Genomic DNA, 26817 nt, shown 5'->3' on the forward strand with positions numbered 1-26817 from the left:
CCAAAGACTCCCCGAGAACTATGGTAGGCAACCTTATGTGGGAGATCAGAGTGTCTATTCAACTCTCCCTGAAATTGTCTGGGAGCTACCAGACCTTTACTCAGATGCAAGCGGCCAGTCCTGATCCCAAATGCCAGAAGAGAGCTGGAGAATCTGAGTGAGTCCGCTGCTGTTGCAGCTGTGCAGGGCCTTCTATTAGGGCTGCCACGTCTGGTTGCACTCATGTGCACTGCACAAGGGCAGTACATCTGAAGAGACACAGTTCACATTGTCAATATCATAGAAAGTCTATGACACAAGGTGTCATTATTAAAACAGTTTTCTGGCAGATGGCATTAAGGTAACTTGTTCTAACAGAATCAGTGTCTTAGCTCAGTTTTAGGTAATACGAAAACTTATTAGAGCAGTTTTCGTTTTAAATAGCTAACATTGAGTGAGCATTTACTGGAGCATGGTGGTTAATTGCTTTGACCTCTCCCCTTAGAATAGGCTTCATAATATAAATTCAGAGGATCTTTCAGCTTTGATAGAAAATAAATTGTATCCTCATTATCACTCACTCCTAACTGGAATCTAGGATTATGAATGGGGACGCTAACCACAAAACTACTAGCAGTGTCTATGGTTTCTTTTCTCATAGCACATTTAAACTATCACAATATCTCAAAATGTTATTCATGCTCATTACTTTTTCAAAGTTGGGCTAGTTGTTAAGACCCACCACTAATATGCTATTTAACAAGTCAATAAAGAGGGGTATCCATTACTACATCACAAAAGTTTTAAAAACTGTTTCAATTGTCTTTTAATAAAACTGGCTTCTTTTATAATCCTGTATATTTTATCTTATGAAACACTCTTCTGAGAAAGGGGTTTATAAGCCTCCCCAGCCTATGAAAGGGTCTGTGTCACCAAAAAAAAAAAAAAAAAAAAATTCATTCATTCATTAAAAAGAGAGAGATTTTGCTAGAAAAGTTAAAGAATAGGAAATATTAATTCTTGTTCTCTCTCCTCTTCAAGAATCCTTTGACCACCACCCCCAGAAAGAAAACTGGGGAAAAGTCATAATTACTAAATGAACTCACCTGAACAGTTTGCCTTTTGTGTCTAATTGCCATGCAGTTTAATTACAGCCACGTATGGCGTAAAATATACGACCATGATCTGATCATTTTAGTAGTCTCCGTAGTTTCATAGCTTGTGCCTTTGGAAGATCTCGTTGCGGGGTAGAAGGTATCACATGAAATCCCTTGAGAGTCATTGCTCTAAATTTAACCTGCGCTGTGATCGCCGCTGTGATGTCTGATGGACACTCTCTTATATAACAAAAACGACACCGTTTTCTACTAAATGTCCTTGCGTTGTGTCTAACATAAACACATACTCTCCTCCATGTGGAGAAGTGATTAAGATGCTGCAAGATGTGTCACAACTTTTAGGCTGCGTTTCTGTGGAGGAAGGACAGCGAACGTGTGCTGAGCAATACTCTGATTTTGTAGCACGCAAGATGGTCATGTGCAAAACAGAATCCCTCTCTATAGCTCCTGAACCCACATGGTCTCTTCATCTGAGCGTTAGGAAAGATGACCTAGTCTCCGAATCATTCAGTCCAAATTCTAGAAGGAATAAGATTGACTGTCCAAGTCTGATGTCCACCTGGGCCTATTCAGGAGCCAGGGAGAGATAAGGTCCCATAGTACAAACAATCCTGCACGGACCCCTGTAGGAAGAGGGCAGATCTCTGAGAGAATGGAGAGAGCCTGAGCTTTCTGTAACAGGATCATAAGGACTTAAAACGGAGAGAGCGTAATGGTTTCTTAGGGGAGCCAAGACCATATGCGTCCCTGCCCATGAGCATTGACGGTACATGCCCTTGATGGCCCTGAGTGGCACAGAGACCTGAGCATGAAGAACAGCCTAGCAGTTCTTTATATTTTCAGGGAACACAAGAGGGCCTTTTACATGCAAGACTCTATGTTAGGCAATGTTTATATACATTGTGTCATATAATCCTCAGATTTCCCCAGGCTGCCCCTGCCAATATTTCTGTGACATCAATCTCCTTTTTTGGAATTTCTTCATAGGATTTTAGTCCTCTCTTTAATGCCAGATCTTTCCAGGAGTTCCCAGTCTCACATACAGAGCCGCTTCCTGGTATCTCGCTCCCCAGCTTGGCCTATTAAACCATTTTCCTTCTCTTCTGCTCAGCCATCTTGAGTCATGGCGGTAGCTGAGGCCTCTGCTGCTTCCGAGGCTGCTGGAGGCTGTTACTCCACACCACGATCCCAGGCCCGTGCCAAAGATACTTTCTCCGATCTGGTACTACCTCCACTGTGCCAAGTGGTTAAAGCCATTGGTGACAGGAACTGCCACCACAGGAGCCTCAGATGCTGAGGACAGCCCTGGGATCTTTGTCCTCATCACGACCAGGACCTTAAGACTCCCTGATATCCCAGAATTTTAAACATTCTGAAGCTCTGCTGGAGTTCCAATTCAAGATTGTGGATAGAACACATGCAAACACTAGTTCCTAACTCTCCCAAACAGAATGCAGAAATCAGAAATAGAATTCACAGATCTATATCCATACCCAACACCAAAACATGAAGAGGGTATATTTCCTACTAAGAGGAAATGGAGGAAGTAGACAAGACCTCGTGGTTATAAGCAGAAGGTGCCCATGCTTCCACATTGCCGCACAGAGCTGAGAGTAACTCACCACCTCCTGAGAGCCAGTAATACCACAAGGCCACTTCACCTCCAGGCCACAACAGTGCAGGACACACAAGGGAAAATCCTCCTGTGAAAGGTAAGCCCAGAACTGAGAATCCCCAAATATCCAAGGGAGACCAATCCTAAGGAAAATAAACTAGGTTTAACAAATGCAAGAACTGATACCATATGAGATAGGAATATTAGAACAATGTTTAAAGGACTTCAAAATTTAGAAGAGTAAGAAAGAGAGAGAGAGAAAGAAAAAGGAAGGAAGGAAGGAAGGAAGGAAGGAAGAGAAAAAAAGAAATGAACCAGCCTCAGAGAGCCAAAGGAGGGAATCCCATCACTAAAGTCAGAATAGGAGGTCACATAAACAAAAAAAACAGAGTTGTTAGAAAAAAATCAGAGATCTTAAAATGGAAAAAAAAATTATTATTAAAGTTTAAAACTCCATAGGTTAGCTGAATTGCATCCCGGACTCAAGCGGAAAGTAAATCCCTAAGCTAGAAGATAAATAATGAGACAGGGATTATCAAAAGAATCTTAAAAGACCTGGAGGACAAACCCAGAATTTCCAACATCCATCTCATAAATTGTACAAAAAGAGAAAATAGCATGAAAAAGAGGACATGAGTCCTTCCATTAAATTTACACAAATGCCAAGCTGAATAAACAAAAGCAAGTCATAAGCACAATGAGGTATTTATTACTTCACAGTCACCAGGGAGGCTAAAACCAAAAAGTTGGACAGTAAAAAGCATTAGCAAGGACGTGGAGAAGTCGGAGCCCTCATACATTGGGGTGGGTGGGAATTTTTAAATGGTGCAGCAGCTTTGGAAAGTAGTCTGGCAGTTCTCCAAAGGTTAAATGTGGAGTAAGCATATGAACCAGCAATTCCACTCCTGGGATCCACCCATGAGACTTAAAAATGGATTCGTGCAAAAACGTGAACACAAAAGTTCATACAAAATTATACCTAACAGCCAAAAACTAGAAGCAACCCAAATGTTCATGAATGGATGAGTGGGTAAACATAAAATGGAATATTATCCAGGCATGAAAAGAAATAAAGTACTGATGCATGCACAGGGCAGATGAAGCCTGAGAACATTATGTTAAGTGAAGGAAGCCAGTCACGAAAAGCCACATATCCTATGATCCCATTTAGATGAAATATCCAAAATAGACCAATTAAACCGAAAGTAGATGAGTGGTTGCCAGGCGCTAGGGACAGGGCAAAACAGCAAGGTACCATTGATGGATACAGGGTTTCTCTGGGGGCAGGGGGAGTGGGGGAAACGTTCTGGAATTGGATCATGGAGGTGGTTGCATAACTTGGGGAATACACTTACAATCACTAAATTATATACTTTAAAAGGGTAAATTTTATGTTATGTGAGTTATATCTCAAACTATTGAAAAGAAGTCCTCACTGAGGGATGCCTGGTTGGCTCAGTCAGTTAAGCGTCTGCCTTGGGCTCAGGTGGCTCAGGTCATGATCCCGGGGTCCTGGGATCGAGCCCCACTTCGGGCTCCCTGCTCGGCGGAGAGCCTGCTTCTCCCTCTCCCACTCCCCCTGCTTGTGTTCCTGCTCTCACTGTGTCTCTCTGTGTCAAATGAATAAATAAAATCTTTAAAAAAAAAAAAAAGGAAGTCCTCACTGAAGCTGGGCTCTGCCACATAGAGGTCATACTTGGTCCTGTGAGACTAATTCTTCTTATCCCACACTTTTGTGGTTTGGGTGTTAAAGTCCTGTTCTCCATTTGTCACAAAACTTGTTTGTGTGTGTGAAAGGGAGAAATAGCTTTTTCTGTGTTTTTCTTGACACCCTGGTTTCTCAGTTTCTAAGAGGACTGGGCAGGAAGATCATGTGAATGGCGGGCTCACACCGTCCTTCGAAGGGCTCCAACCCTCTGTGGGCCATCAGAGCTTTCACTGATTCCCTTGAATTCCTTCCCAGGAGGCTCCTTGGTCCTTCCTGAGAACAGCCTTTAGGCACGCACGGCAGAATTTTGGGAGGAAAACTCGAGCTTAGAGAGATTGTGACCCAAGAAAGTAAAGAAAATGGACACTGATTTTATCCTCTCAAGCCTGCCGAGTCCCTTTCGTTTGATTCTTCAAGTGCTTTTAACCATGAGTGAACCCCTGTTGACTAAATTTGTCCCGGGCCTTTCTTCTCAGTAATAACTACAGTTAAGCTAGAACATAATATTTGACAACAGTGGCAAAGCTGAGCTTGAGTTCATGTTTTTGAGCTAGCCCAAAGAGTTTAGTAAAACAAAAGCCTACGACCGAATGAATGCAAAATGAAGACACGCGCCTGACTGACCAGATTTTCTAATGGATCCTCCACAACTGTTAGCTAGGCAGACACCAGTGGGCACCCCCTGCACCCCCCACACACAGACTGTTGAAACCTCACCAAGGGTTTTCTTCATGGTGGTGGTTCTCATCTCTCCTCCCTCGGTAAATAGGTTGTTTAGATGCTCAGGTGTCCTTTGTGAAACTTGGCTGTAATAACAACGTACCACAATCACTGGCTGAATTTCGATAGAGCTGCTTGTGAGCCCCACAGAGCCACCACCAGGCTAGCAGAATGTTTTTATTTTATTTTGTCTGGCTTGGTCTTGGTTTTTTTCCTTTTCTTTTTTTAAAGATTTATTTATTTATTTGAGAGAGAGAGAGTGCGCATGTGTGTGCATGTGCCGGAGAAAGTGCGTGCAGGAACGTGTGTGAGCAGGGGGAGGGGCGGAGGGAGAGGGAGAATCCTAAGCAGACAGACTCTTTGCTGAGCAGGGAGCCCACAGGAGGTTCATTCCCACGACCCTGAGATCATGACCTGAGCTGAAATCAAGAGTCAGATGCTTAACTGACTGAGCCACCCAACTGTCTCTTGGTTTGCTTCTTCATTGCATACTGCCGAGACCTGGGTTCAAAGGTGAAGCATAACAGCCCAGTGCCCACTGGTTTGACAAGGCTTGTGAATACTGCCAAGTCATAGTCGATGCAGTCCTGAGGCTTAGGGGTGTCTGGTAGGACAGAGAACAGGGAGCAGCTCAGAAGTTCCAGAAAAAAAAAAAAAACTGAACACCTAGTAGTTCTTCCTAGATCCATCTCCCTCCAGCACGGGCACTTAGAGACCTGACAGAAGACACATTTAACTCCCTTGACCTCAATGATAGGAGTACATGCATCCCTTTCCTTTGCTAACCTTAAAATAAGCTAAATGAGCATAAAGCGGTAGTTCTCAAACTCTACAGCACGTAAGAGTCACCCCAGGAGATTTTAACCATCCTGATGCCCGGGCCTCATCCCCGATCAATTAAATCCTAATCTCTGGGGGCACAGCCAAGCAGCAAGAGTTTTTAAAGCTCTCCAGGTGATTCCAATGTGCAGTCAAGACTGCAAAGAGGTGCTTTGAGCAAATTGGCATCTTATTCAAGGCTTACATTCTAAAATCCAAGGCCAAGATTGAAAATAGAAAAAATGACTCTTGACCAATCCTTTAAATGGCCCATAAAGTAGAGTGTAAGTGGCTTTGCATCTACAGTCCTGAATGGTTAATAGAAGTGTAGATGCTTAATGCACCTAGAAATGTAGAGCCTGAGTAAATGGTACATATGCAAGATATAATTTTGCTTTCTTAATTACATAACTGAAAGCACACACTGAGTGGAACTCAGGTTATTAAAATGCACGGAAGATGAATTCCACTGTCCAAAAGTGGAGTCAAAGTAGTGTTTGTATAGATGATGAATCTTTACATTTTAGGTGACCTGATGTCAATTTTAAGATCTGAGAGTTTTCATGACGTGTCTCTGGTAGTATTTTGACAACTTTCCTGCAGTTCATGAAAGAAAGTTAACTCTTTTGTACTGCACAGATCATGGCTAAACCTAGAAGCCAGGCCAGTCCAGACTCTCACAGATAGTCAAGGCCTTCCCAAACCCAGCTCACCTGGTGGCTCTAGCCTTATTTTCAGTGCTTCCTAGAAAAGCTGCTTTATTCAGTTCTGCTAGTCTCTTCTTTTCTTGACATGAAATGTTCATTCCATTCCCACAACATTGTTCAGGCTTTGCCCCCTGCTTTGAATGTCCTTTAAATGCCCCCCCCGCAACTTGCCCACGATCCCAAACCTACCAACCTCTGCGCACCATCAGTCACAACTACAATGCTCTAGTATTATTACTCTCTGAAACTGCCGAAGGTGGCCTAGTTCTTCATTATTCAGCTTGTCTTTTCTCCTCACTCTTTGGGACTTTTTCATTGACCTTGATCAGTGCCAGTTGGTCAGTCCACACTTGGAATAATCTTTGACTTTTTTTTCCTCTCATCCCCAATATTTAATCCTGCCATGAGTCCTGTGGGCTCCAACTTAAAAGTCATCCAGAATTTAACCACCCCTACCACTGCCACAAATTTAAAATACCATAGGATCCCACCTGGGTTATTGTAATAATCACCAAATGATCTCCCTGCTTCTACTCTTGCCCTTACAGACTGGCTTCCAGAGCGACCCTTTCAGATAGTAATTCCAATCACGTCACTCCCCTATCCAGAGCCCTCCGATGATTCCCATCACCCTGAGGATAGAATCCAAAACCCACCAAATTTTGCCAAGACGCACTAGCTAACGGTTGAACCTTTCTCCATAGAGCTTTACTATTCGTATTAGCAATAATAGCTGGCATTTGACAAGCGTTTATTCTCTAGGAGGCACTGTTGTAAGCCTTTGACGTGTTTTACATGTTAGGAAACTGAGGCACAAAGAGGTCAGGAGGCTTTCATAAAGTACACAGCCCGTGAGTGGTGAGCAGGGATTCGAATCTTGACCACTGTCCCGCCCTTACTCTGGGCATAGGAGACACCAAGATGTGCCGCCACCCGCCCTGTCAGACCCTCATTTTAATTTCAAATATTTCAGTAAGGATCCCAGCACTCTGTTTGTTGTCTTATGTTCACGAATGTATCAGTGTGTGACTTGAACTGTAGGAGGAAAGGTTTTAAGGAAGGGCAAAGAAAAAAAGGGCTGGAGCCTGAATTCATTAGGGAAGCCCACGTTGCTCGGAGAGCAGTGCCCCAGAGCCAAGCTGGAAGGCAAGAAATTTGTTTTAAAAATATGATCTCTCCCAAGCCGGAGATTACGTCAAATATAGGGTGATATACCACCCAAAAGGCAAAACCACAGTTTGCTTGTTTAAAGGCTGTTTTAGGTTGGTTTGGCTGTGGCCCGGGCCTGCACCGCAAGCAAAGGGCCGCAGATGCCGGGCAAGGGTTGAAAAGTAGGCTAGAGAACAGAAACAGGCTCTCCCGGCTCAGAGGCTCTGCACCTCCAGAGGGGTTAACCCCCGGCCCCCAGGCTACTGGCTTTCTCCTTGCCACGTCTGAGCAACCGTGTCCACTCCCACCTCTACCTCCTGAGGAGGGAGAAGTTCCGTTTGTTGAGTAGCAACTAACTAGAATTTCCTCAGACAGAGGAAAATGTCACCCAGGGGCATACACAACAGTGACAGGGAAGGGTCTTCAGACCTTTCAAGGGATTCGGCCTGTCCGGTTCCCCTCTTGTCCCGAAAGCCCAAGATCTAGACTCTGGCACTTTAGTGACACACGGGTGACCTCACCAGAGCCGTGTAAGTATTGGGGGGAAAAAAGAGCTGAGGAGGCTTAGCCTGGCCCCTCTTTGACTATATTCTCAACAGTTGTTATCTGGAACAATTAAGAACCCGAAGGAAAGGCCAGTCACATGCCAGGAAGTGCTGTGGCACCCTGGTTTTGGCGGAGGGGAGAGAGAGGCCGTTGGGTTTCACTGATTGGATCTCCGCGGCAGGCTGGCTGCCCCCCAGGAAGGCCTGGTATTCCTGTCCTCTCCGTGAACCTGCTTGAAAGGGATACAGGAGTTATTGGGTAATCAGGACTTGTCAGCACCTCGGTTATGCAGGATGGTTCAATCCGATAATGTGAATGGAACCTGTAATAGCGCTGATGAAAAGCACTCTGGTTTCAAAAGGGCCTTGAATGATTTTTTGTTCATTTTCTGTTTACATGTAATGTGTTATTGATGTCATTACCTTATAATACAGCGGCTTGTTTCATAGAAAAACCAGGAATTAGTCATTCTTAAAAAAAAAAAAAAAGGCGAAGAAGAAGAAAGAAGGAAAGAAAGCGACCCTGTTACGTGAGGAAAATTGCATCCGAATGCTGCAAGCATATTGATTTTCTGGCACCAGACTTTTTAGATTAAAAATGCCAATACTAAATCCTTTCATGACCTATAGTTCATATGAAGTTCGCATGTCATTTACTATTATTCTGGGGGAAAAAAGCTGAATCTTTAATGAAAACGTAGTTGGAAAGAATGTCTGCCGTTTCTACAATTTGCATATCATTATAATAATGTCTGATTATGAGCTAAGCACACTGCTGGTAGGGTGGGTTGAACATTTTTCTTAGTTCAAATCAAAAGCCATTTGTCAGTTTTAATTGTCTGCTTGTCTTGGCTGCATCCTTGGTGGGAGCCATGGACATACACACTCTGATTGTCCAGGCCTGTTAAGGATTGGCATGTTAAGGTCCACCCAATGCTAACACACATTCCTTCGCGTTCTAGGAGGGTCTGAGACGTATGTCTGGTCTTAGCCTAGTCCGGAAAACACTGATGGTACTGATTAGTTATTCTTCCCAGTTAGGTAAGAACTGTAATGTATGTAGCACCATAAGTTCCTGACATAGTCCTGACTTTGTTACATAGTTACTACCAACCACAAAAGTCTCTCAGTCAACACAGGGATGTCTCAATGGCATCTCTGGTTGCAATATTTGGTCTCTTAATGGTGTGCCGTGAGCCAGATTTGAAAGTCAAGCAAAAATACCTTTCCTAAAAATCCATTTCCTTTTACTATATTCTTCTGTATTTTCAAGCCATAATCACAAATATTTGTGGGTTTTTTCAGAGCTCTCTCTCTACTCCTTGCTAAGCCAGGGACTTTTTGGTTTCCTTGTCCTTGGACAGAGATGAGTGGGCATTTTAACTTTTTGACCTCAGTGTCTTTGTTACTAGAAAGTGGATGAGGCACTCAGAGAACAGATTTCTTGGATAAGCAGCCTCTCGAACTAGAATCCTCCTTAGCATCCACAGTGGGGGGGTGGCAAGATCCATGAGCCAAATCCAACCTGACAGTTGCTTTTGTAAATAAAGTTTTATTAGAACACAGCCACATCCATTTGTTCATGTATTACCTATGGCTGGTTTGGCACTACACGGCAGAGTTGAATAGTTGTGATAGAGATCATGTGGCCCACAAAGCCTAAGATATTTACTATCTGGCCCTTCACAGAAAACAATTTTACGAATCCCTGGCCTAAGTATGATATTCCTCTGAAATCTTCTCCTATATTATGGTAGCCAAGAGTAGGTGTGGCTACTTTTCAGAGCTGTACCATAAGCAGCTAGCTTAAGAGTAGGGGAAATCATGAATTTTACATCATGGATTTTTTGAGTGCAATGGAATCTTAATTAGAAATCACCTGGTCCTCCTTCCCAACTGACTGATGTTTGATTACCCTCAATAACATTTCCAGAATTGGGAAAACTATTTTAAAACATGCCATTCTGTATTTTGATAGTTCTGTTCAGAATTCTTCCTTGTATCAAGTAAAAATGTATCCCCTCACAGGATCTTTCCATTGGTCAGATTCCTCTGCTTTGTAGGCATGAAACAAGTATGAAGACTCTTCAACACATAATCATTCAGGAACTGAAAACTGTCACTACTTTCTCCCGGAGTGTTTTCTTCTTCACGTTAAATATTCCAGTTCATTCCCTGTGTTCCTTTCATGTTAGAGGATTGAGTCCTTTATCAACCTAGTCACATGTCTCTGGATGCATCAATCCATCACTAGGTACTAGTACAGTATTCCGAATGTGGTTCTACCAACTCGGAGTTGGACAGAATCGTCACCTCCATCATTCTAGAAGTAATATTTCTGTTACGATAAACTGGAATTTAATTTGCCTTTGGGGAGACCACGTCTCACTGTCGATTCAGATTGTGCATGAACTCAACTGTCTTAGTTGGCTCCGGGCCGCTATAACAAAAGACCACAGACTGGGTGGCTTAAACAGCAGTCAAGTATTTCTCCCAGTTGTGGAGGCTGGGAGTCCCAGAAGCAGGGGCTTGTAAGTTCAGTTTCTGCTGGGACAGCCCGCTTCCTGGTCTGTAGACAACGACTTTCTCTGCTGTGTTCTTATGTGGCCTCACATTGTGGATGCGTGAAGGGAGCGCTTCTAAGGGCACTAATCCCATCATGAGGATCCCATCCTCATGACCTCATTTAAACCTAATTACCTTCCATAGGCCTCACTTTTGGAGTTGGGAATTAGGGTTTCACTCTATGAATTTGGGGAAGACACAAACATTCAGTCCATAACTTCAACTACATGACCTTTGCTGATAAATAGGAAATTATCCTGCTGGCTTCCTACCTTTTTTTTTTTTTTTTTCTGCCCCCAATCATACCTGGCTGAACTACGTCCTTATTTTTACAGTGGAGGCTGATTTCTTAACATCTGACAATTGCTTCTTAATTGGGAAGGAATAAAACGAATGTCTATAATTCTCTTCATTTGAGTGAAGGGTGGCTCCTTCCAGACTACTTACTCTCTTTCCAACCTACTTAACTTCTATAAATGGGAGGGAAGTGGCTAAAGCAAAGCTACTTTATGGGAATCACAGGTACTGCTCTGCAGGTATTTCTGACTCTCCTCCTTTTGGCAGCCTGGTAGGATTGCCAAGCCATATGGAGCATTCTGACCAATGAATTGTGAATATGGAAATGATGTGTGTCACTTCCAGACTAAGTGTTTATTTATTTCTTTCAATTTTATTTTATTATGTTATGTTAGTCACCATACAATACATCATTAGTTTTTGATGTGGTGATCCACGCTTCATTGTTTTCGTATAACACCCAGTGCTCCACGCAGTATGTGCACAGTTAGCCCAGTAATGGGTATTAAGGAGGGCACGTACTGCAGACTAAGTGTTTAACTGCCAATTCAAAACACTTCAGACCTCCCTCTCTGGTATGGTGACCAGCAGCATTCAAGATGGTAAGCTGTTTATCACTCTGGGTCCCAGAATAAGGTGGCTGGAGCAGAGTCCCCTCCTAAGTCGGGACAGACACAAAGCCCGATTGAGAAATAATCCTTTGTTGTAAGTGGAGGAGATTTGGTATTTGTTTTTGCAATGTAGCTTATCTAACTGATACTCAAATTTTCTAGTCACTGATAAATATCACATTAGTCAGTTCTTCGTTTCATACTTACTATGTGAAACACACGTGGACTATCACAGCGAGCAAAATAAAAATCTCTGTCCTTGTGGAAATACAGGGTTTGGACATTTGGGGCAATGGCCACACCAGACCAGACCCTTCCAAATACAATGCGGCCGATGCATAGAATGGAGCACCCTTGGGCTGTCTTCAGATGTATGATGATCACTGAGTAGGTGAGAGAGAGGCCAGGCTGGGAGCAGGAGAGCCAGGATTTAAAGTGCTACTTTTGTCACTTACCTACCGTGTGACTTTGTGTTGACCACTTTACCTGTCTGAGCCACTATTTCCTTTACCTGTTTGCACTCCTGCTTAGTTTCACTCTCTACCATTCATGCTGTTGGTTGCCCAGACTCTACTTTAAGGCTTTCAGAAACAGGAGGCTCACCTCTTCCCAAGGCAGTGTTATGCCTCTGAGCACCTGTGTCTGCTCAAATGTTTCTCATCTGAAGCTGTTCAGCTCTAGAAGCCTGGAAATACAGTGATATTGTTTGTTGTGGAACCCCCCTGCCAAGGTCAGAATTTGCATGTAAATAATTTTTAATAATAATTTAATAATAATAATTTAAATAATTTTTTTACTGAGTCCCTATTCGGTGCCAAGCACGGCCTTGGAATAGACCCTCTGCAGACTAGAGGAGAAGTATCCATGATGGCCCTGAACTTGAAGTTCAGTTAGGTAAGAGCGGCGTTCAGATACCCGGGCACGATGTACTGTGCTACATTGTGGGTCAGAGTCAGAGGCAAGGGAGGCATAGAAAGGATGAGGGTAATCAAGGAAGCCTTCATGGAGGGCAGTGGACTACGCTCAGCGTGGAAGGATGGTCGGTTCTAGGCAGGTAGAGGGCATCGGGGAGAGACATCAGACACGGAGGACAGCTCCAGGGGAGACAAAGAGAGGGTGAGCGTGGTGGATTGTGAAAACAGAATGGAGTCCCACCTCGGAAGAACAGAGAATGGGAGCATGCACCAGTTTCACACCAGCCCTGTGTAGATGATTTTTAAAAGAAGTCATGGACACAAATTTTAAAAGATTGAATACCAGCCACCATACTATCTAGGCATGTAGTAAAAGAGGTCTTAGTTTCCTTATCAGAAAAAGTTTTTTTTCAATTTTTAACAAGATTGAAAAACCAGGACATTTTATAATACAATCTAGATATCTGACCTGTCTTTTAAAACCAGCATACCTGGTCTCACTGGCCAGTGTTTACCCATGACCACGACTAGCAGGAGGTTAGGAGCCACTGTCTCTTGTAGATAGGTGTGAGCTCTCTAGTTTGCCACAGTCCCCACCACTCCCTATCGTCCCTTGTCCTGTAGACCAAGGATCTCATCACATTTGTGTCATTGTTTTTTACCTACCCATCTGCATCACTCATTGGATTCAGCCAGCATGTGAATTTGTGTCCTCACATCTGGAGGCAGCCTCTGGGCTCTATCACAGGGGCAGGTTGCTTTCACCCATAATGCTTTCATTTCTATTTCCATTCTACAAAAAAGGAATGATAATGGTGACATGCTACTGGATATTTGGGACTTTGTTGTCATTGGCATTTTTCCTTTCAACATTATTTCTTCCATTGGAAATTCCATCTTATGAAAATGAGGAAACTCACATGTTTTCTAAGCATCCCTTGCATCTGGGGCACAAATGAGGGACGCTGGTCCTCCAGTCAAATGGAGATAACCTAGACTTAGACTTGACAGCTCATGACCCAAAGAAACACACGTATGCCACTTGTCTTGCGGGAGCCACATTTTATCTCTGGGGATAGCCATGGCAGATGTGTCAGTGGTACCATTCAAGACCCATTATCAGTATCTTGGTCAACGAGCTGGGATATGTGTGCCCATTATAGGAAGCATCTGCGCTTCCACCATTCTCTGGTATGATGTCAGCCATTATCTCAGACTGTGTAACTTCCAAGCCTGGTTCTCTACCCCTCCAAGAGAAGCTACGAGTCCCTTCAGATCCTGTAGTGCATATTTCTTGCCTATTGGTGCTCAGATTCATTCCCTACCCTTCCCCAATGCTACATGTGTTACATAACGTGACCGCTATAAGATACATTTCCCAAGCTCCTGTGTCAGCAGGAGGGTCTGAAGTGTATGTACTTTGGGGGCTCTCTTTTAAAAAAGTAATTTAAAATTCTAAATACAAAATTATGTACAAAAGGGAATGTTTGTTTTTAATGAGAAAAAAATCACAACAAATCACAGATCTTAAAAATTTAGAATGAGAAAAAGCAGAACAAATAAAAAATTAAAAGCTTTAAAAATAAGATCATATTTTGTGTGTTAACTGTTGAAATACCTCTCTCATACTTTTTTTCCTAGAATTTTTGACTCTATACTCTTCGTTTCTTCCTAGGAAATAATTTTCTGGAGAAAGAAGCAGAAATATAATTCTGTCTGTCCTCAGTATGCTGATTGGAATTCACATTTTTTTTATTATTCACAACTCAGAAAAATTTCCATTCTCTGTATTGATGTGGTTAGGTAAATTTTTAGGATTATTTTCAATTGCAGGCAGGCCTCTGTCAAGTCACTTTCATAGAAGAGCTGTACGATTTTAAGGCAGTTGAAGTTTCTTATGTTGCCACGAACTGGTTTGTCATTGGCATCCTCGTGGTGAGACATCGGAGGTGAAAGCCAAGAGAAATGGCACAGGGGACACTTGTGTTTGACTCTAGGCTGTCCTGACATCAGGAACAACATTTTTTACCTATCTGAATGTCTGGTATATTTAAAACTCATGAAAGAGGTGGAAAAATTCTCAGGGGTGGGGGACAGTCTGATGTCTGTAGGCACCCCCAGCCTCTACGTACTAAGTGATACCAGGAACCCTCAGTCCTTATGGCAACCACACCGAACTCAGTTCCACACAGAAGTGAGTGAGCCACATACATATGTCCCACTAGACACCCACTAAATCAGCTTCCCCTAGCCCGCTCTTAAATATAGGCCAGGGGCGGCCACTCTAACTGGAGAGGAAGCATGGAGAGCGGGTATCAGAGCCGAGAGACAGCAGTCAGAACCATGAGTTATAATGGCATATTTTCACATTCTCTGTGTAGAACCATGCACACAAGTTGCTAGGGCCCTACTAGGGCCTTGTAAGGGGTCTACATAGTGGGAGGCCCTTAAGTGTGGGTTTTGCCAACTTCCCTCTCAACCCACTTCTAGTGTGTTTTGGCCAAAAGGGGGCATTGGTAAGGCCTTTGTTAACACCTTCTCTTCCTTCTACCCCTCCAGTCCTAGGAGGGGTGTGTAGTGGCTTCCCGCCTATTAACCCCTCAGTCACTGCTCCATTCAGTTTTCGGTTCTCATCAAACATTTGTGAAAAGTTACTGTATTAAATTTTTTCTACTGGATCTCCTAGAATAGAGTTGTTTTCCTAACTGGGCCCTGATCCCTATTCTTTTTCTGCTTAAAAGAACATGCTCAGAAAATGTTGTCTATTTCTGAATTTGGCCTAAAGATTTTGTATGAATAGATGCTTGTTGTCTTCAGTAAACTTTTTATACGTGGCACCTATTTGAGCCCACAGGCTAATCTCAGGGCCATTATATCCATATGTACTTTTTATATTTGTATAATTTCTACTCTGTTTGTTCAGAGATAGAAAGGATCATTTTTCTCCATAATTGACATATACATAAAAGATGACATATAGTATATTAAAAGGAAGCCATAATTGTGAGTGAGCACAATTCAGAACCCCTACAAGAACCAGACATAACACATATGATAGGACCAAATTACCAAAAAAAAAAAAAAAAAGGTACAAAGTGGTATCTGTAAATATTTTAAGCCAAGGAATCTAGTGGGATTAAAACTAGAAATGGAAAATGAAATTTTATTTCATTTGGAAAAGCGTGCCCAGGGGAAATAACATATAATTCAGATATATCAGTACAAGAGAATACCAGGATAGTGCTGGTACTGAAAGAGGAATGAATTGTACTGACAACAAATTTGGTGCTGTGCTGTAATCAGAGAGTAAGAATTTTTTAGGAGCATAAACTGGACTGTAAATTGATACGGGAACAGCGAATTCAGTGTTGGTAGTAAATGGTAAAAAGAAAAGACCCAACAGTACAAATTGCATTACAGAGAACTAGTCAGTATGACAGTGATGAGATTTTGTACTTCTTCATTTTTTCTGTATTGGAGACATTCTCATAAACAGGACACATTATTGTAAGGGACAGCAAAAGTTATTCAAACCCTAGAAGGTGAGAAGGAATCCTAGAAAATATCTGGTTGACCCCTTCATTGTACAGATGAAGAAATGAGAACCAGAGAGAGAAATAGTTCGCATAAGGTTAGCCATGTTGGCCAAACAGGGCCTGTCTTTCCCCTCAGCATTTTACTTCTGCAGGAACTGACAACTCTATAGATGTTGACTGAGAGAAAACTCATAACGAACCATGAGCACTGATGATTATAAATGGTATGAAAAAACACACAAACACAACATCTTTGCATAGATAAAAAGAATAATGTAATCAACGAAAATATCTTGTTATGAGAGTAGCTACTCTGTCTTCATTGTATCCCGTTCTTCATTGTATCTTGTATCTTCATTGTATCCCGTTCTTCATTGTATCCTTCCTTAGTGCCTACCTTGTGTCTGGCACAGAGAAGGCATTAAATGGATGTTGGATATTCATTAGCTGGGCTGGATCATGGGTTGATGAGTGGATAATTACGTGGTTGGATGAATGGGAGGGAGGGAGGGTGGATGGTTGGAAGGATAGATGAGTGACCTTCAAGGAGGAAATTTAATCTGTTCTCTCATTTCCTGAAGAACAACTGACTTTGGCAATTCTGGGCCATGCTTTCTCAGAATGAACACAGCAATAAACACATTTTTTAATAATCCTAAACAGCAAGGACTTCATATTGGGTAAAATAATAAAGCCAGTCTCATTTTCATGATCAGTAGACTTGCGATTTCCAAGAGAGGTGCCTAAGAGTGTCAATAGCATGGATAGTAATCATTTGCCTAAAATTACAAATAAGACCTCACTATCTGTGACTAAGTGGAGGAATACCAAATTAGAGAAGAATCTGAATTACAGAGCACAATTTTATTGCTTTTGGAGACCTACAGGCAAATGGAATAGGCTAATAAAATATTAGCTGGAAGAGATCATTGGGGGAAAACTCTTCATTAATTGATGAGGATGTGTAATTATCATCTCCTATAAGTAAAAGTACACCTCCTACAAACTTCAGGGTGCTTTTAGGGAGTTCTCTGTATAAAAACATTTTCCTGGCATCTCTTTTACACTTTTAATTAGATATGGAAACTTTTCTCTTCACGCCACCCAGCCTCTGTCTGAATTTTCAGAAGTTTGGAATTAGTGGAATTATTCTGAATCGGTGATGATTTCCAGGACACCACTATTGTTGGTAACAACAGGCATCCTGTTGAGTGGTTGACTAGAGTTCTGGAACATGCATTAGTGAGAAAAAGTTTCGTTTGAACATGCTTTCCCCCTGTATGGTTTGTCTGTCTCACTGATTAATTGTGTAATTATTAATCTGCTACATCTTATAAACTGACGAACGGAAAATTAGTCTGCCATTTCTTTCCCTCTTTTCTCCTCTGTGTGTAGCTGAGTTCAGTCACCATCAGCACTAAATTCCATTTGGAGTTCACAGCCCTCACGATAGCTAGTGCAGTTTTAGGTTAAGCATATTTTATCCATAAATTGCTATATTTGGTTCTCAAGTTATTATTGCAGTTCCTTGGGGTACATTTAAATCCACCTTATTATAATAGATTATGGAATATAGTGGCTAATGTGTCTAATGTAAAATAAATGACTATAATGATTTATGATGCGACACTTCAATTTTATTGAACATAAGGATCATTGTACTAAAATGGATGGTGTATTGCTGGTTTAGCATAAAATACTGAATAACATATTCAAGAAAATGAATGGCTCGGCCAGTTCATAATATTCTGCCCCTTCAGCTGAGAGGTCTTTAATAAGCAAGAGTGTCATTACACTTGAAAATGTATGTATAGGTAATCCATTATCTAGAACAATGACAGGGATCTGCTCCAGTCCTTATTAAAGAAGGGACTCTTTAGGAGAAAATGCCATTCTTTGGTCTTCCTGAAAGAATGATTTCCACCTAACCATGGGGCAACTATAACAGTGTTTAGCAGAATTGTAAGTGGCCCCCACATTTAAAAATTATCGCCTTAAGACTCTCTCATAACCTGCAAGACAGAGGCGAATTTCAGGAAGGTTTTGATTGTTTTTCACCATTGTCCCCAGGCGATATCCTTAATGTTGTTTCTGTGTCCATTCGCCAACCTTTTGTTTTAACTCTTGCCAGGCCCGTCATTTATAGGTACTCGTGCTGTGTCTTTCCCCTGAACTCCATGTTTGTGTTTGAACACTGAATAAGAAGGTAGATTTAAGAAGACCTGAGTGAGCTGTTAATTCTTATTAACTGTGATATTAAAGATAGTTTTCAGTGATATATTGAGCCAATATATTTGTGTTCTCAGGCCTGGCAGATAAAAGAAAATTCTTCTGTAAAAGGTAGTGAGTTTAAATTAATGGTAACAGTTCTATCTTCCAAAAAGTGGGGGGCCATAAAGAATAAGGGAAATGACGTGAACGTTTTCTCCCCTTTGTGATCCTGTGATTCTGCCCTCTCAGCCCTGTGATTCTCCTGGAATCCAATGTGATGACATAGATAATTCCCACCAAATAACTAGATCCTCATAGCAACTTCTTAAGAGTATCCATCTCTTTCATGGGGAGGATAATTAGCTTTCCTTTTCTGGCATGGCTGTGCTGTTCTTAGGGGTGAGGGAACCTGAATGTTTTGAACCCAATGCTACATTCTGGGTAGGACTCTCATAAATTCCCTACCGGTGCTCCCCCTCAGCACATTCTGAGTTTATGCCCATCCTCCATCCCTCAGCCCAGACCAGCTCATCTGACTAGCCAAAGCTGAGGCATGGTCAAGTACCACACAAGCCTGTGATTGGGGGTCTTTTCCTTATAGACCAGAGAACTCAGGTCACCATGATGCCATGCATCCATGGCAGTTTTGGTTTCCTTCTCCTCCATAGCAGATTTCACCCCTGCCTGAAAAGGCATGGGTCACAATGAGAAAGTAATGTGACCATGATGTGAACAGTGGTGTGTGGAGTTAAGGAGTTTTACATTCCAGAACTGAAACATAATGTTGACAGTGGATCCTGCACTCTGTGGATTTCAGACGTTTATTTGTTCAGGATACACTCTCGGGCCATTTTTTTTTTTTTTAATTATTACTATTGTTTTGAAAAGGTGACATAGCCTGGAACTAATCACTGCAGAAAGTAACTAGGGATATGTTGATATCCTAAGTGAATTTGGGAGGTCAAAGTCTTGTGGTAAAGCAATCTATTTCTGGAACACCGTGGATGTTTACTCTGTAATCAACTAAAAATGAAAGTGATAAGGACCATCTTTTTGCTAATGGGAATGTTGCTTTTGGATCTCTTGATACATTAATCTAGAAAAGACCAAGGCCAGGGGTGCTCAGATACTTCCGGCCCCAAAAGGTCTCCTGACCTCTACAACCTGCTCATCCTCCATTCCGAAACCTCAGGATTCTTTTCCATAATAAATTCTGTGCTGTCATCGAACATCATCAGGATGTTTTCATAAAGCATATTAGGGCGTTTTCTTTGGTCTTCACACCTTCGCTATTTTCCCTCAAAATACTGTAGTAAATTTAAATGGTTCATAAGGTCTCACCACTGCCCCCTAAGACCTTGTTTTCTCTGCATTACATGCTCACACCAGCTTCAGTTTGAATTCCTGTCTGATCATCTTTGAGAACTATTCCACAGTATTCTGGCTACAGAAAAGAAGCTTACCAGGCCAAAACACACAATCTAAAGATTGGCCATTGAAGGGCCTTCTTGTTCTGACGGCATTACCAATGCAGCAACCCCCTACTCAGTGTTCTCCACGCCTTCTCCTTCCTGCTGCTTCCTCATACTGTGCTATCCACCCCCCACCCCCCAACAGTCTCCTGCTTTCAGGTGTTCATCATGGCAAATGTCTCCTTGATTCTTTCTAAATTCTCATGTCTTACTTCTAGTACCAAGGTAATATTCAGAATCTGGGCTTCCATTTATGTGGGTCCGCGGGTAGAGTTACTGATGTTAACATGTCTTTCAAAGTGCTAAAGGAATTTTTCCTACAACCTAGGATTTACATACATATTTTGACCAGAGGTGATATTTGGCTTCTTTCCCAGTGAATTCATCCAACTATTTCTTCTTTCAGTCTTGAGTCACATATTAAGAACCTAGGTAAACCCTAGATGTTCTTCACTTAATCCCTTCAAAATACTTTGATAATTATAGAACAGAGGCTTTCACCTGGGAAATACTGAGGTATCTACCCATCACTGATATTTAAAAGTATTTTTTTTTTTTAATCTATAGCCTCCTTCAAATGATAAGCTGTATAAACCCATCAAAGGAGCTCTGGGTTTCTCTTTGGGAGCTGTTTTTCTAAGTATTCTGGTGTCTGTGTGGTAATCTGCCTCAGTGTAACAGGCACACCCTGTTCTTGAGTCGGGGGGCTCAATGTTATAAAGTCCTAACTTCTCCCCAGAATGAGCTGAGTTCAGTTTGTACCCTCCAGACCAAAAAAAAAAGTTTTTTGGGGAGTTTGTGGAGGCAGGCAGTTGGAGGATGGAGGCTACCTTGATGCCATGGTTCTTAAGCTCATCTGGAAAAATGAAAAGATGATAAAGGTGAAAAGAAAAAAGTTTGTAGAAAGAGACAAAGAAGAGAAGAGCTTCTTTCCATGTAATAAAGTACATTATAAGCAGTGGCAGTTAAAACAGTGAGCTAGTGGTGTGGGATAGCAAGACGGGTGGAACAGCATTGAATTTGGAGTGGTCCCAAAGACATAGGGAAAATCAGTACGTGAGGTGGTCATTCAGATGGTGCATGGGTGTATTATTTAGTATGTGTTGGAGGAGAAATAAAGCAAGCTTTCTCCTTCATTCCTTCCACCCGAAATAAACTTCAGGTAACTCACAGAGGGTTAAATGATTGTAATGGGAAAAAAATAAAGTTCATATGCAAAGTTCTAAAGAAAAGCAAAGGTGTACTTTATGCTAAAGAAGAGAAGACCTTTCTGGGAGTGACAGGAAATGCACGAGCTATAAAATAAAATATTGATATATCTGACTACAAAACAAAATCGGCTCTCACCAAAAGGCAAACAATAAGCTAGTGTAAGATATTTGCAACACATACTTCAAAGATCTGACTTTTTTACTGAGCAAAGCAATTCATTTTTTCATTTATATATGAATATACATATGCACATAGAGACACGCACTTGTGTAAATACACATATGAATACACATTTTAATTTCTCCAAATAGATTCATGATATATATGTGCTTTGGGAAGATACACACCAAATGTTTACCATGCTTTTTGGGATAATCTTTTATTTAATATAATTTTGTAGTCTTATTCTTCTAATAGTACAAGCATGTATTATTTTTAAAACAAAATGGAAACCTTTGTTGATACTGTGTTTAACTTTGAATGACCCATAAATCAGTGGTTCTTACTCCTTTTGGCGACAAAGACTCCTTTAAGAATCAGATGAAAGCTATGGGTTCCATTCCCTGACAGGGCACAGAAGTGTGGCTACTCCAAATGCTGCCTGAATGATGAACCCTTGCTCTAAGTGGTTCTCCTAAAGTGAGTTAGTCACAGTTACAATTGCTGCATAACTACACCCAAACACAGTGGCTTAAACCGTGGACCGTGATTCTGTCGATCGGAAATTCAGGCAGGTTGCAGCCAGGTACAGCTTGTCTCTGCTTCAGGTGAGGCTGTCCATGTATATAACAGGTTGTCTGTGAGGATCCACTAAGGACTTGCTTCTTGTGGGGCCTTGGTCCTATCTGTCACCTGAGGTGCTTCAGTGCTCCTCCACATAGCCTCTGTCCAGCAGAGTCCCCAGAGCTAGCCACATGGAGGCATGGGGCAGAAACAGAAGCCTCATGATCTTTGGAGACCTTGTCCTGGCTGTCATACAGCATCATTTTCACCATATCTGTTGGCCAGAGCAAGCCACAGGGCCAGCTCGGATTCAAGGTGAGGGCAGTTAGACTCACAGTCTCTTTGCAGGGAGGGACGGCATAGTCATCCTGCAAAAGGACTCAGGAGGTGGGGTTGGGATTGCTGTGACCGTTTTTGAAAATCAGCTCCCACAGTTTGACTCTGAAAATGTAGACAACATAGGAATTTGTCCATCTGTGACTGAACATTCATATTCAACAAAAGTAATCTAGGAGTGATTATAAACTTACAGTGGTTATCTACTCAATTAAAATACCCAAGGGCTTTGTTGTTGTTGCTGTTTGTTGGTTGGGTTTGTTTCTGTTTTTATTTGCAACTTATTCAAAATTGCCCCATGTATGGAATGGAAAAATAGATGCCATAAGTTTAGCTACTATATTGTCTTTCACCCATTTTGATAGAAAAATATTTTGCCCATAACTTGGAAAGCTCTAGTTTGGAAACTCTTCAGAAAAGTCATACTCTCCTGGATAATGAGAGGTCACGGATTTTGGTGCTGGACCTTTAGGGCCACACCAAGGGGAAGAACTGGGGGGAAAAAAACATGAGCCATGGCCCTAGAATGGATTAATGTGGTGAAAAGACATAAAAATTAAGGTTAATTTGTGACCCCAAAGCCCAAGAGAATTTCCAGTTAAATGTGGTAAGTTCAATCACAAGTTTATCTCCCTTCTAAAACATCAGACACTAGGACTTCACTTTTCGATGACAACAGATAATAAAGAATCACTGGGCATATGAGGAAAGCTTCTGATGTAGAAGAGGCCCCAGAGTGAACAAACAAAAGAGGAACTTGAAGAAAACAGATAATCGAGGAAACAGAAGAAAACAATGAAAATTCCTAATTTGCAGTCTCTGATAAATTTGAAGCTATTTTAATAAAGATCAGGAAGCTGAAAAGAAGAAACAAGGAAGAGCTCTTGGAAATAAAAGTAAAATCCCTAGGGGTGCCTGGGTGGCTCAGTCGTTAAGCATCTGCCTTCGGCTCAGGTCATGATCCCAGGGTCCTGGGATCGAGCCCCGCATCGGGCTCCCTGCTCCGCGGGAAGCCTGCTTCTCCCTCTCCCACTCCCCCTGCTTGTGTTCCCTCTCTCACTGTGTCTCTCTCTGTCAGGTAAATAAATAAAATCTTAAAAAAAAAAAAAAAGTAAAATCACTAAAGTGAGAAAAGATATCAAATGCAAATTTTCTCATGGTCTCAGCTGTGGCTAAATACAAGATCAGCAGATTCCAGATCACCTTTTTAGTCCCCACAAGAGAATATGAGATGGTTTTTCATTCCTTATCATCACCCACCTTAAGCATATGTGAGAGAAGGTGAGATTTATGGAGGAAGGGCAGGAGTGAGGAGGATTTCTCTGGAGAGAGATGGTGTCTTCTTTCTTGCTCATTTCCCGCTGGGGGAAAGGAAATTAACTTTTAGAGCAACCTCAGAGATGTTGCCACATGTCTCCCTAAAATGCGGGAGGACAGAGTGATTGGTACCTCACTGCGCCAACAGGAGAACAGGGAGAAAGGGCTGGGGTGAGAACACACTCCATCCCACCAGTGCTTGAACAAATCTTTGTGCTTCCCGTGGGTCATGTGGGGAAACTCTAGAAAGGAGCAGAAATGGAGTCGTCCTGAAAGGGACCCCTAGATGGGCAAGATGTCCCCAGTTGTCTACTGAAACAGTTGCTTAATTGAGACTATTTTTAACACCTGGAAGAGGCCCAAGTTTTCTTTCAAAGGCAGGAAGAAAATACTCAAGATAATATGGTCGGCAGACTCTGGTATTAAAAAATAATGCCCTGATTTCCTGATCTCAACCTAGCAAGTCCAACTTTTTTTCAACAAAGTAGTTACATTTGTGGTCTCACCATCCTTTAGCATGTCCTTAGAGGATCAGCAGCTCCTGCTGTCGACCCCTGGAGTCTCTCCTGAAAGTCTGAGACAATCTGAAAGTCACAACATCCTCTAATAGGAATGAAAATATTTAATAGGTAGGCTAAATGAGAATATCAGGACATTTTCAAAAAATGTAGAATAAAAAGACAAAAGGATTGTAAAATAAGAGGGAGAAACAAAAAAGAGTTAAATCAACCCAGAAGTTTTAACGTGTAACTATTAGGAACTTCAGAAAGATAAAAGAGAACAAGTGGGTGGGAGGGGAATAAAAAAGAAAGTTTCCAAGACCTGAAGGTCATGAAGTTTCAGACTGAAAGGTCACAACAAATGCTTAGGTACAGAAATTGAAAAATCAATAAATACAAAGATCCACACCAAGGAACACTACCGGGATATTTCAAAAAACACATAAAAGAAGACTCGGAAGGCACTCAGAAAAGGGAAAAAAAGTCATACTGAAAGTAATTTGGAATCAGAAAGACATCAGATTTTTTAGTAGACACATTAGAAGAGAGAAAAACATAAAAGCAGTATTTTTTATAATTCTGATTGGAGAAGGTTTTCAACCTAGAATTCTACACCTGCCTAAACTTTTTATCCGGTGCAAGCATAAAGACATCTTCAGATACGCACGGTCTCAGAATATTTCCCCTACACACTTTCCTAATGTTATCCTCAGGATTTGACTTTAGCCAAAGGAAGCACTTAGCTCCAAAATGGAAAGGATCCATGAAATAGAGTATCCAACACAGGAAATCAGAAATATAAAGCAATATCTAGACAGTGGGAAAGATAAGGTACCAAATGACAAACTGCACCCTTCGCCTAGAGAGAAAGGGGTTCAAGCTAGATCAAGAGAATGAAGTGCTCTGGGAAGGAGTTCTCCAAAGAGGGTGTGAAAAGGAGTTGATATATTATCTGGTCTCTTTGACTATTGGAAAATAATACTTATAATGGGACATTTAAAAGAAAATTAAGGATATGTAGAAAACTAAGCAAATTTTTAAAAATAAGTAATTATGAACTCATTTGTACAAGAAATGAAAAAGAATCCTAGTATACTACTTGGCTCTGTAGTAAATAATAGTACTAAAAACGCTATTGATTTCACAAAACTTTATTAGAAATTATAATTATTCTGATATATCATTATAAATATACACTTAAAATGGAATGAGGAGAATGATGTAAAAGCTAGATCTTCATGTCTCATAAAGAATATCAATATATAAAGTATAAAATTGATATACTAAGAAATATTAATATAGGGAATTTGGCAGGCTGGACACCAGAATAAATTGCTTAAAGGAGATTTAAGGGAAAGAGATGGTAGTTCAGGGTATGGGGAGGGAGGGGTTACATGTTATATTTCTTTTGTCACTGTTTTATTTTTTTTAACATACGTTGTTGTTTTAATATGTTTTAACATACACTTTGGCAAAGAAATGAGAACGAAACACAGAAAAGGATATCCAACATAGATTGATTCGATTCCATCGTTCAATATTATTTGTTGGTCACTTTCTTTTTTCAAATGAGTGTGAGTTGGGGAGGGTGTAAAGATGAGACACCGCTGTCTTCCTTCTGGGGGTTTGGCATAGAGAGGGAGGAAGATAGGGGATTGGTGTAGTGCATGAAGAACACCGGCTGAGTCTAGGCTCCACCCATACTTGGGAGCCAACTCCGAGCAACCTTTGTGCCCGTTTCCTCATCTGTATATGGGAATGGTATAGAACAAACCCATTGTGTAGGTTTGTTGGGAGGATTAAGTGAGCAGATAGAGGGAGTGCCTTGGTACTTAGCACATGGGAAATGCTCAGTAAGCAGCAGTTACCACTGGATCTTAGCTAGTAACGTACACATCATGAAATGGTAAGTGCAGTGCTAGAAGGCCACCCAAAATGCTTAGGAAACCAAGCCCATGGATTTTTAAAAATAATTCCCTGATAAAGATAATTGTTAGTTCCAGGGCCCTGATTGTGAAATGAAGAGCTTTGCAAAAGCAATCCACCATTTTGACAGATTTCCGGAACCCAATGTGTCCGTGTGTATTTGCTTGGCCTCTGTCTCCAGCATTTTGCACGTCAGGCTGGGTTTGGCACTTCCTTACCTTTCCTTGGCTCCACTAGGTCCATCAGGGCAGTAGCCTCCTAAGGGTTCTGCCCCAGCATAACTGCTAATGGCGTTCATCCTATCTTCTGGCTGTCGACTGAAAGGCCACTGAGAGTTTACTTCCGGAGAGGAGCCCTGCTGAAGAAGAGATAACCCAGCCAAATAGCCAGAATCCCACATGTTTACTTTTTACAAGGGCAGACAAGCAAATACTGAGCCTGTGCTTCTGAGGTCCTTATCTATATGTTCTCTGCTATATTCTTTTCTTGAACTGATTTTGTCACCGATACAACCACAGAACAGACCAGAGGAAAGCACCATAGAGAGTGTGATGCATCCAAATAGAGGAATTTTGTTGGCGTATATAGTAACATAGCCATTCATAAACTTTCAAAGTCAAGTCAATAAATCATTTATTTGATGATTATTTAGCCAATAAACAGATTTTTAAAAATATGCCAAACATGCTGTAACCTTAGGGGGAAAATAGGGAAGAAAATTATGTATTGCATATGATCTTATCTCTGTAAGAAGAAGAGGCAAAAAAACAAACAAACAAAAAAAAGCAACTGGAAGGAAATAAACCAAAATGTTAAGAGAGGTCATTCTGAGTTCAA

At 41.5% G+C, this 26817-nt stretch overlaps 1 protein-coding gene across 2 annotated transcripts in view; it reads left to right on the plus strand.

The window, feature by feature from the left end:
- The window catches only part of RARB (retinoic acid receptor beta), a 377605-nt gene that overhangs the window by 108404 nt on the left and 242384 nt on the right, over positions 1-26817 (plus strand). Inside the window, exon 2 of one of the 2 annotated variants that reach the window (XM_028099064.2) lies at positions 19600-19639. The exons of the other annotated variant lie outside the window; for it this stretch is intronic. Coding sequence (XP_027954865.1) covers positions 19600-19639 — 40 coding nt within the window. The remainder of the gene's footprint in view (positions 1-19599; positions 19640-26817) is intronic. 2 annotated transcript variants of the gene reach the window in all.

This window comes from Eumetopias jubatus, unplaced genomic scaffold (genome assembly GCF_037043125.1).
Source record: "Eumetopias jubatus isolate StellerSeaLion01/CBP00866 unplaced genomic scaffold, mEumJub1_p1.0 scaffold_1, whole genome shotgun sequence".
In the NCBI taxonomy this organism is placed as follows: domain Eukaryota; kingdom Metazoa; phylum Chordata; class Mammalia; order Carnivora; family Otariidae; genus Eumetopias; species Eumetopias jubatus.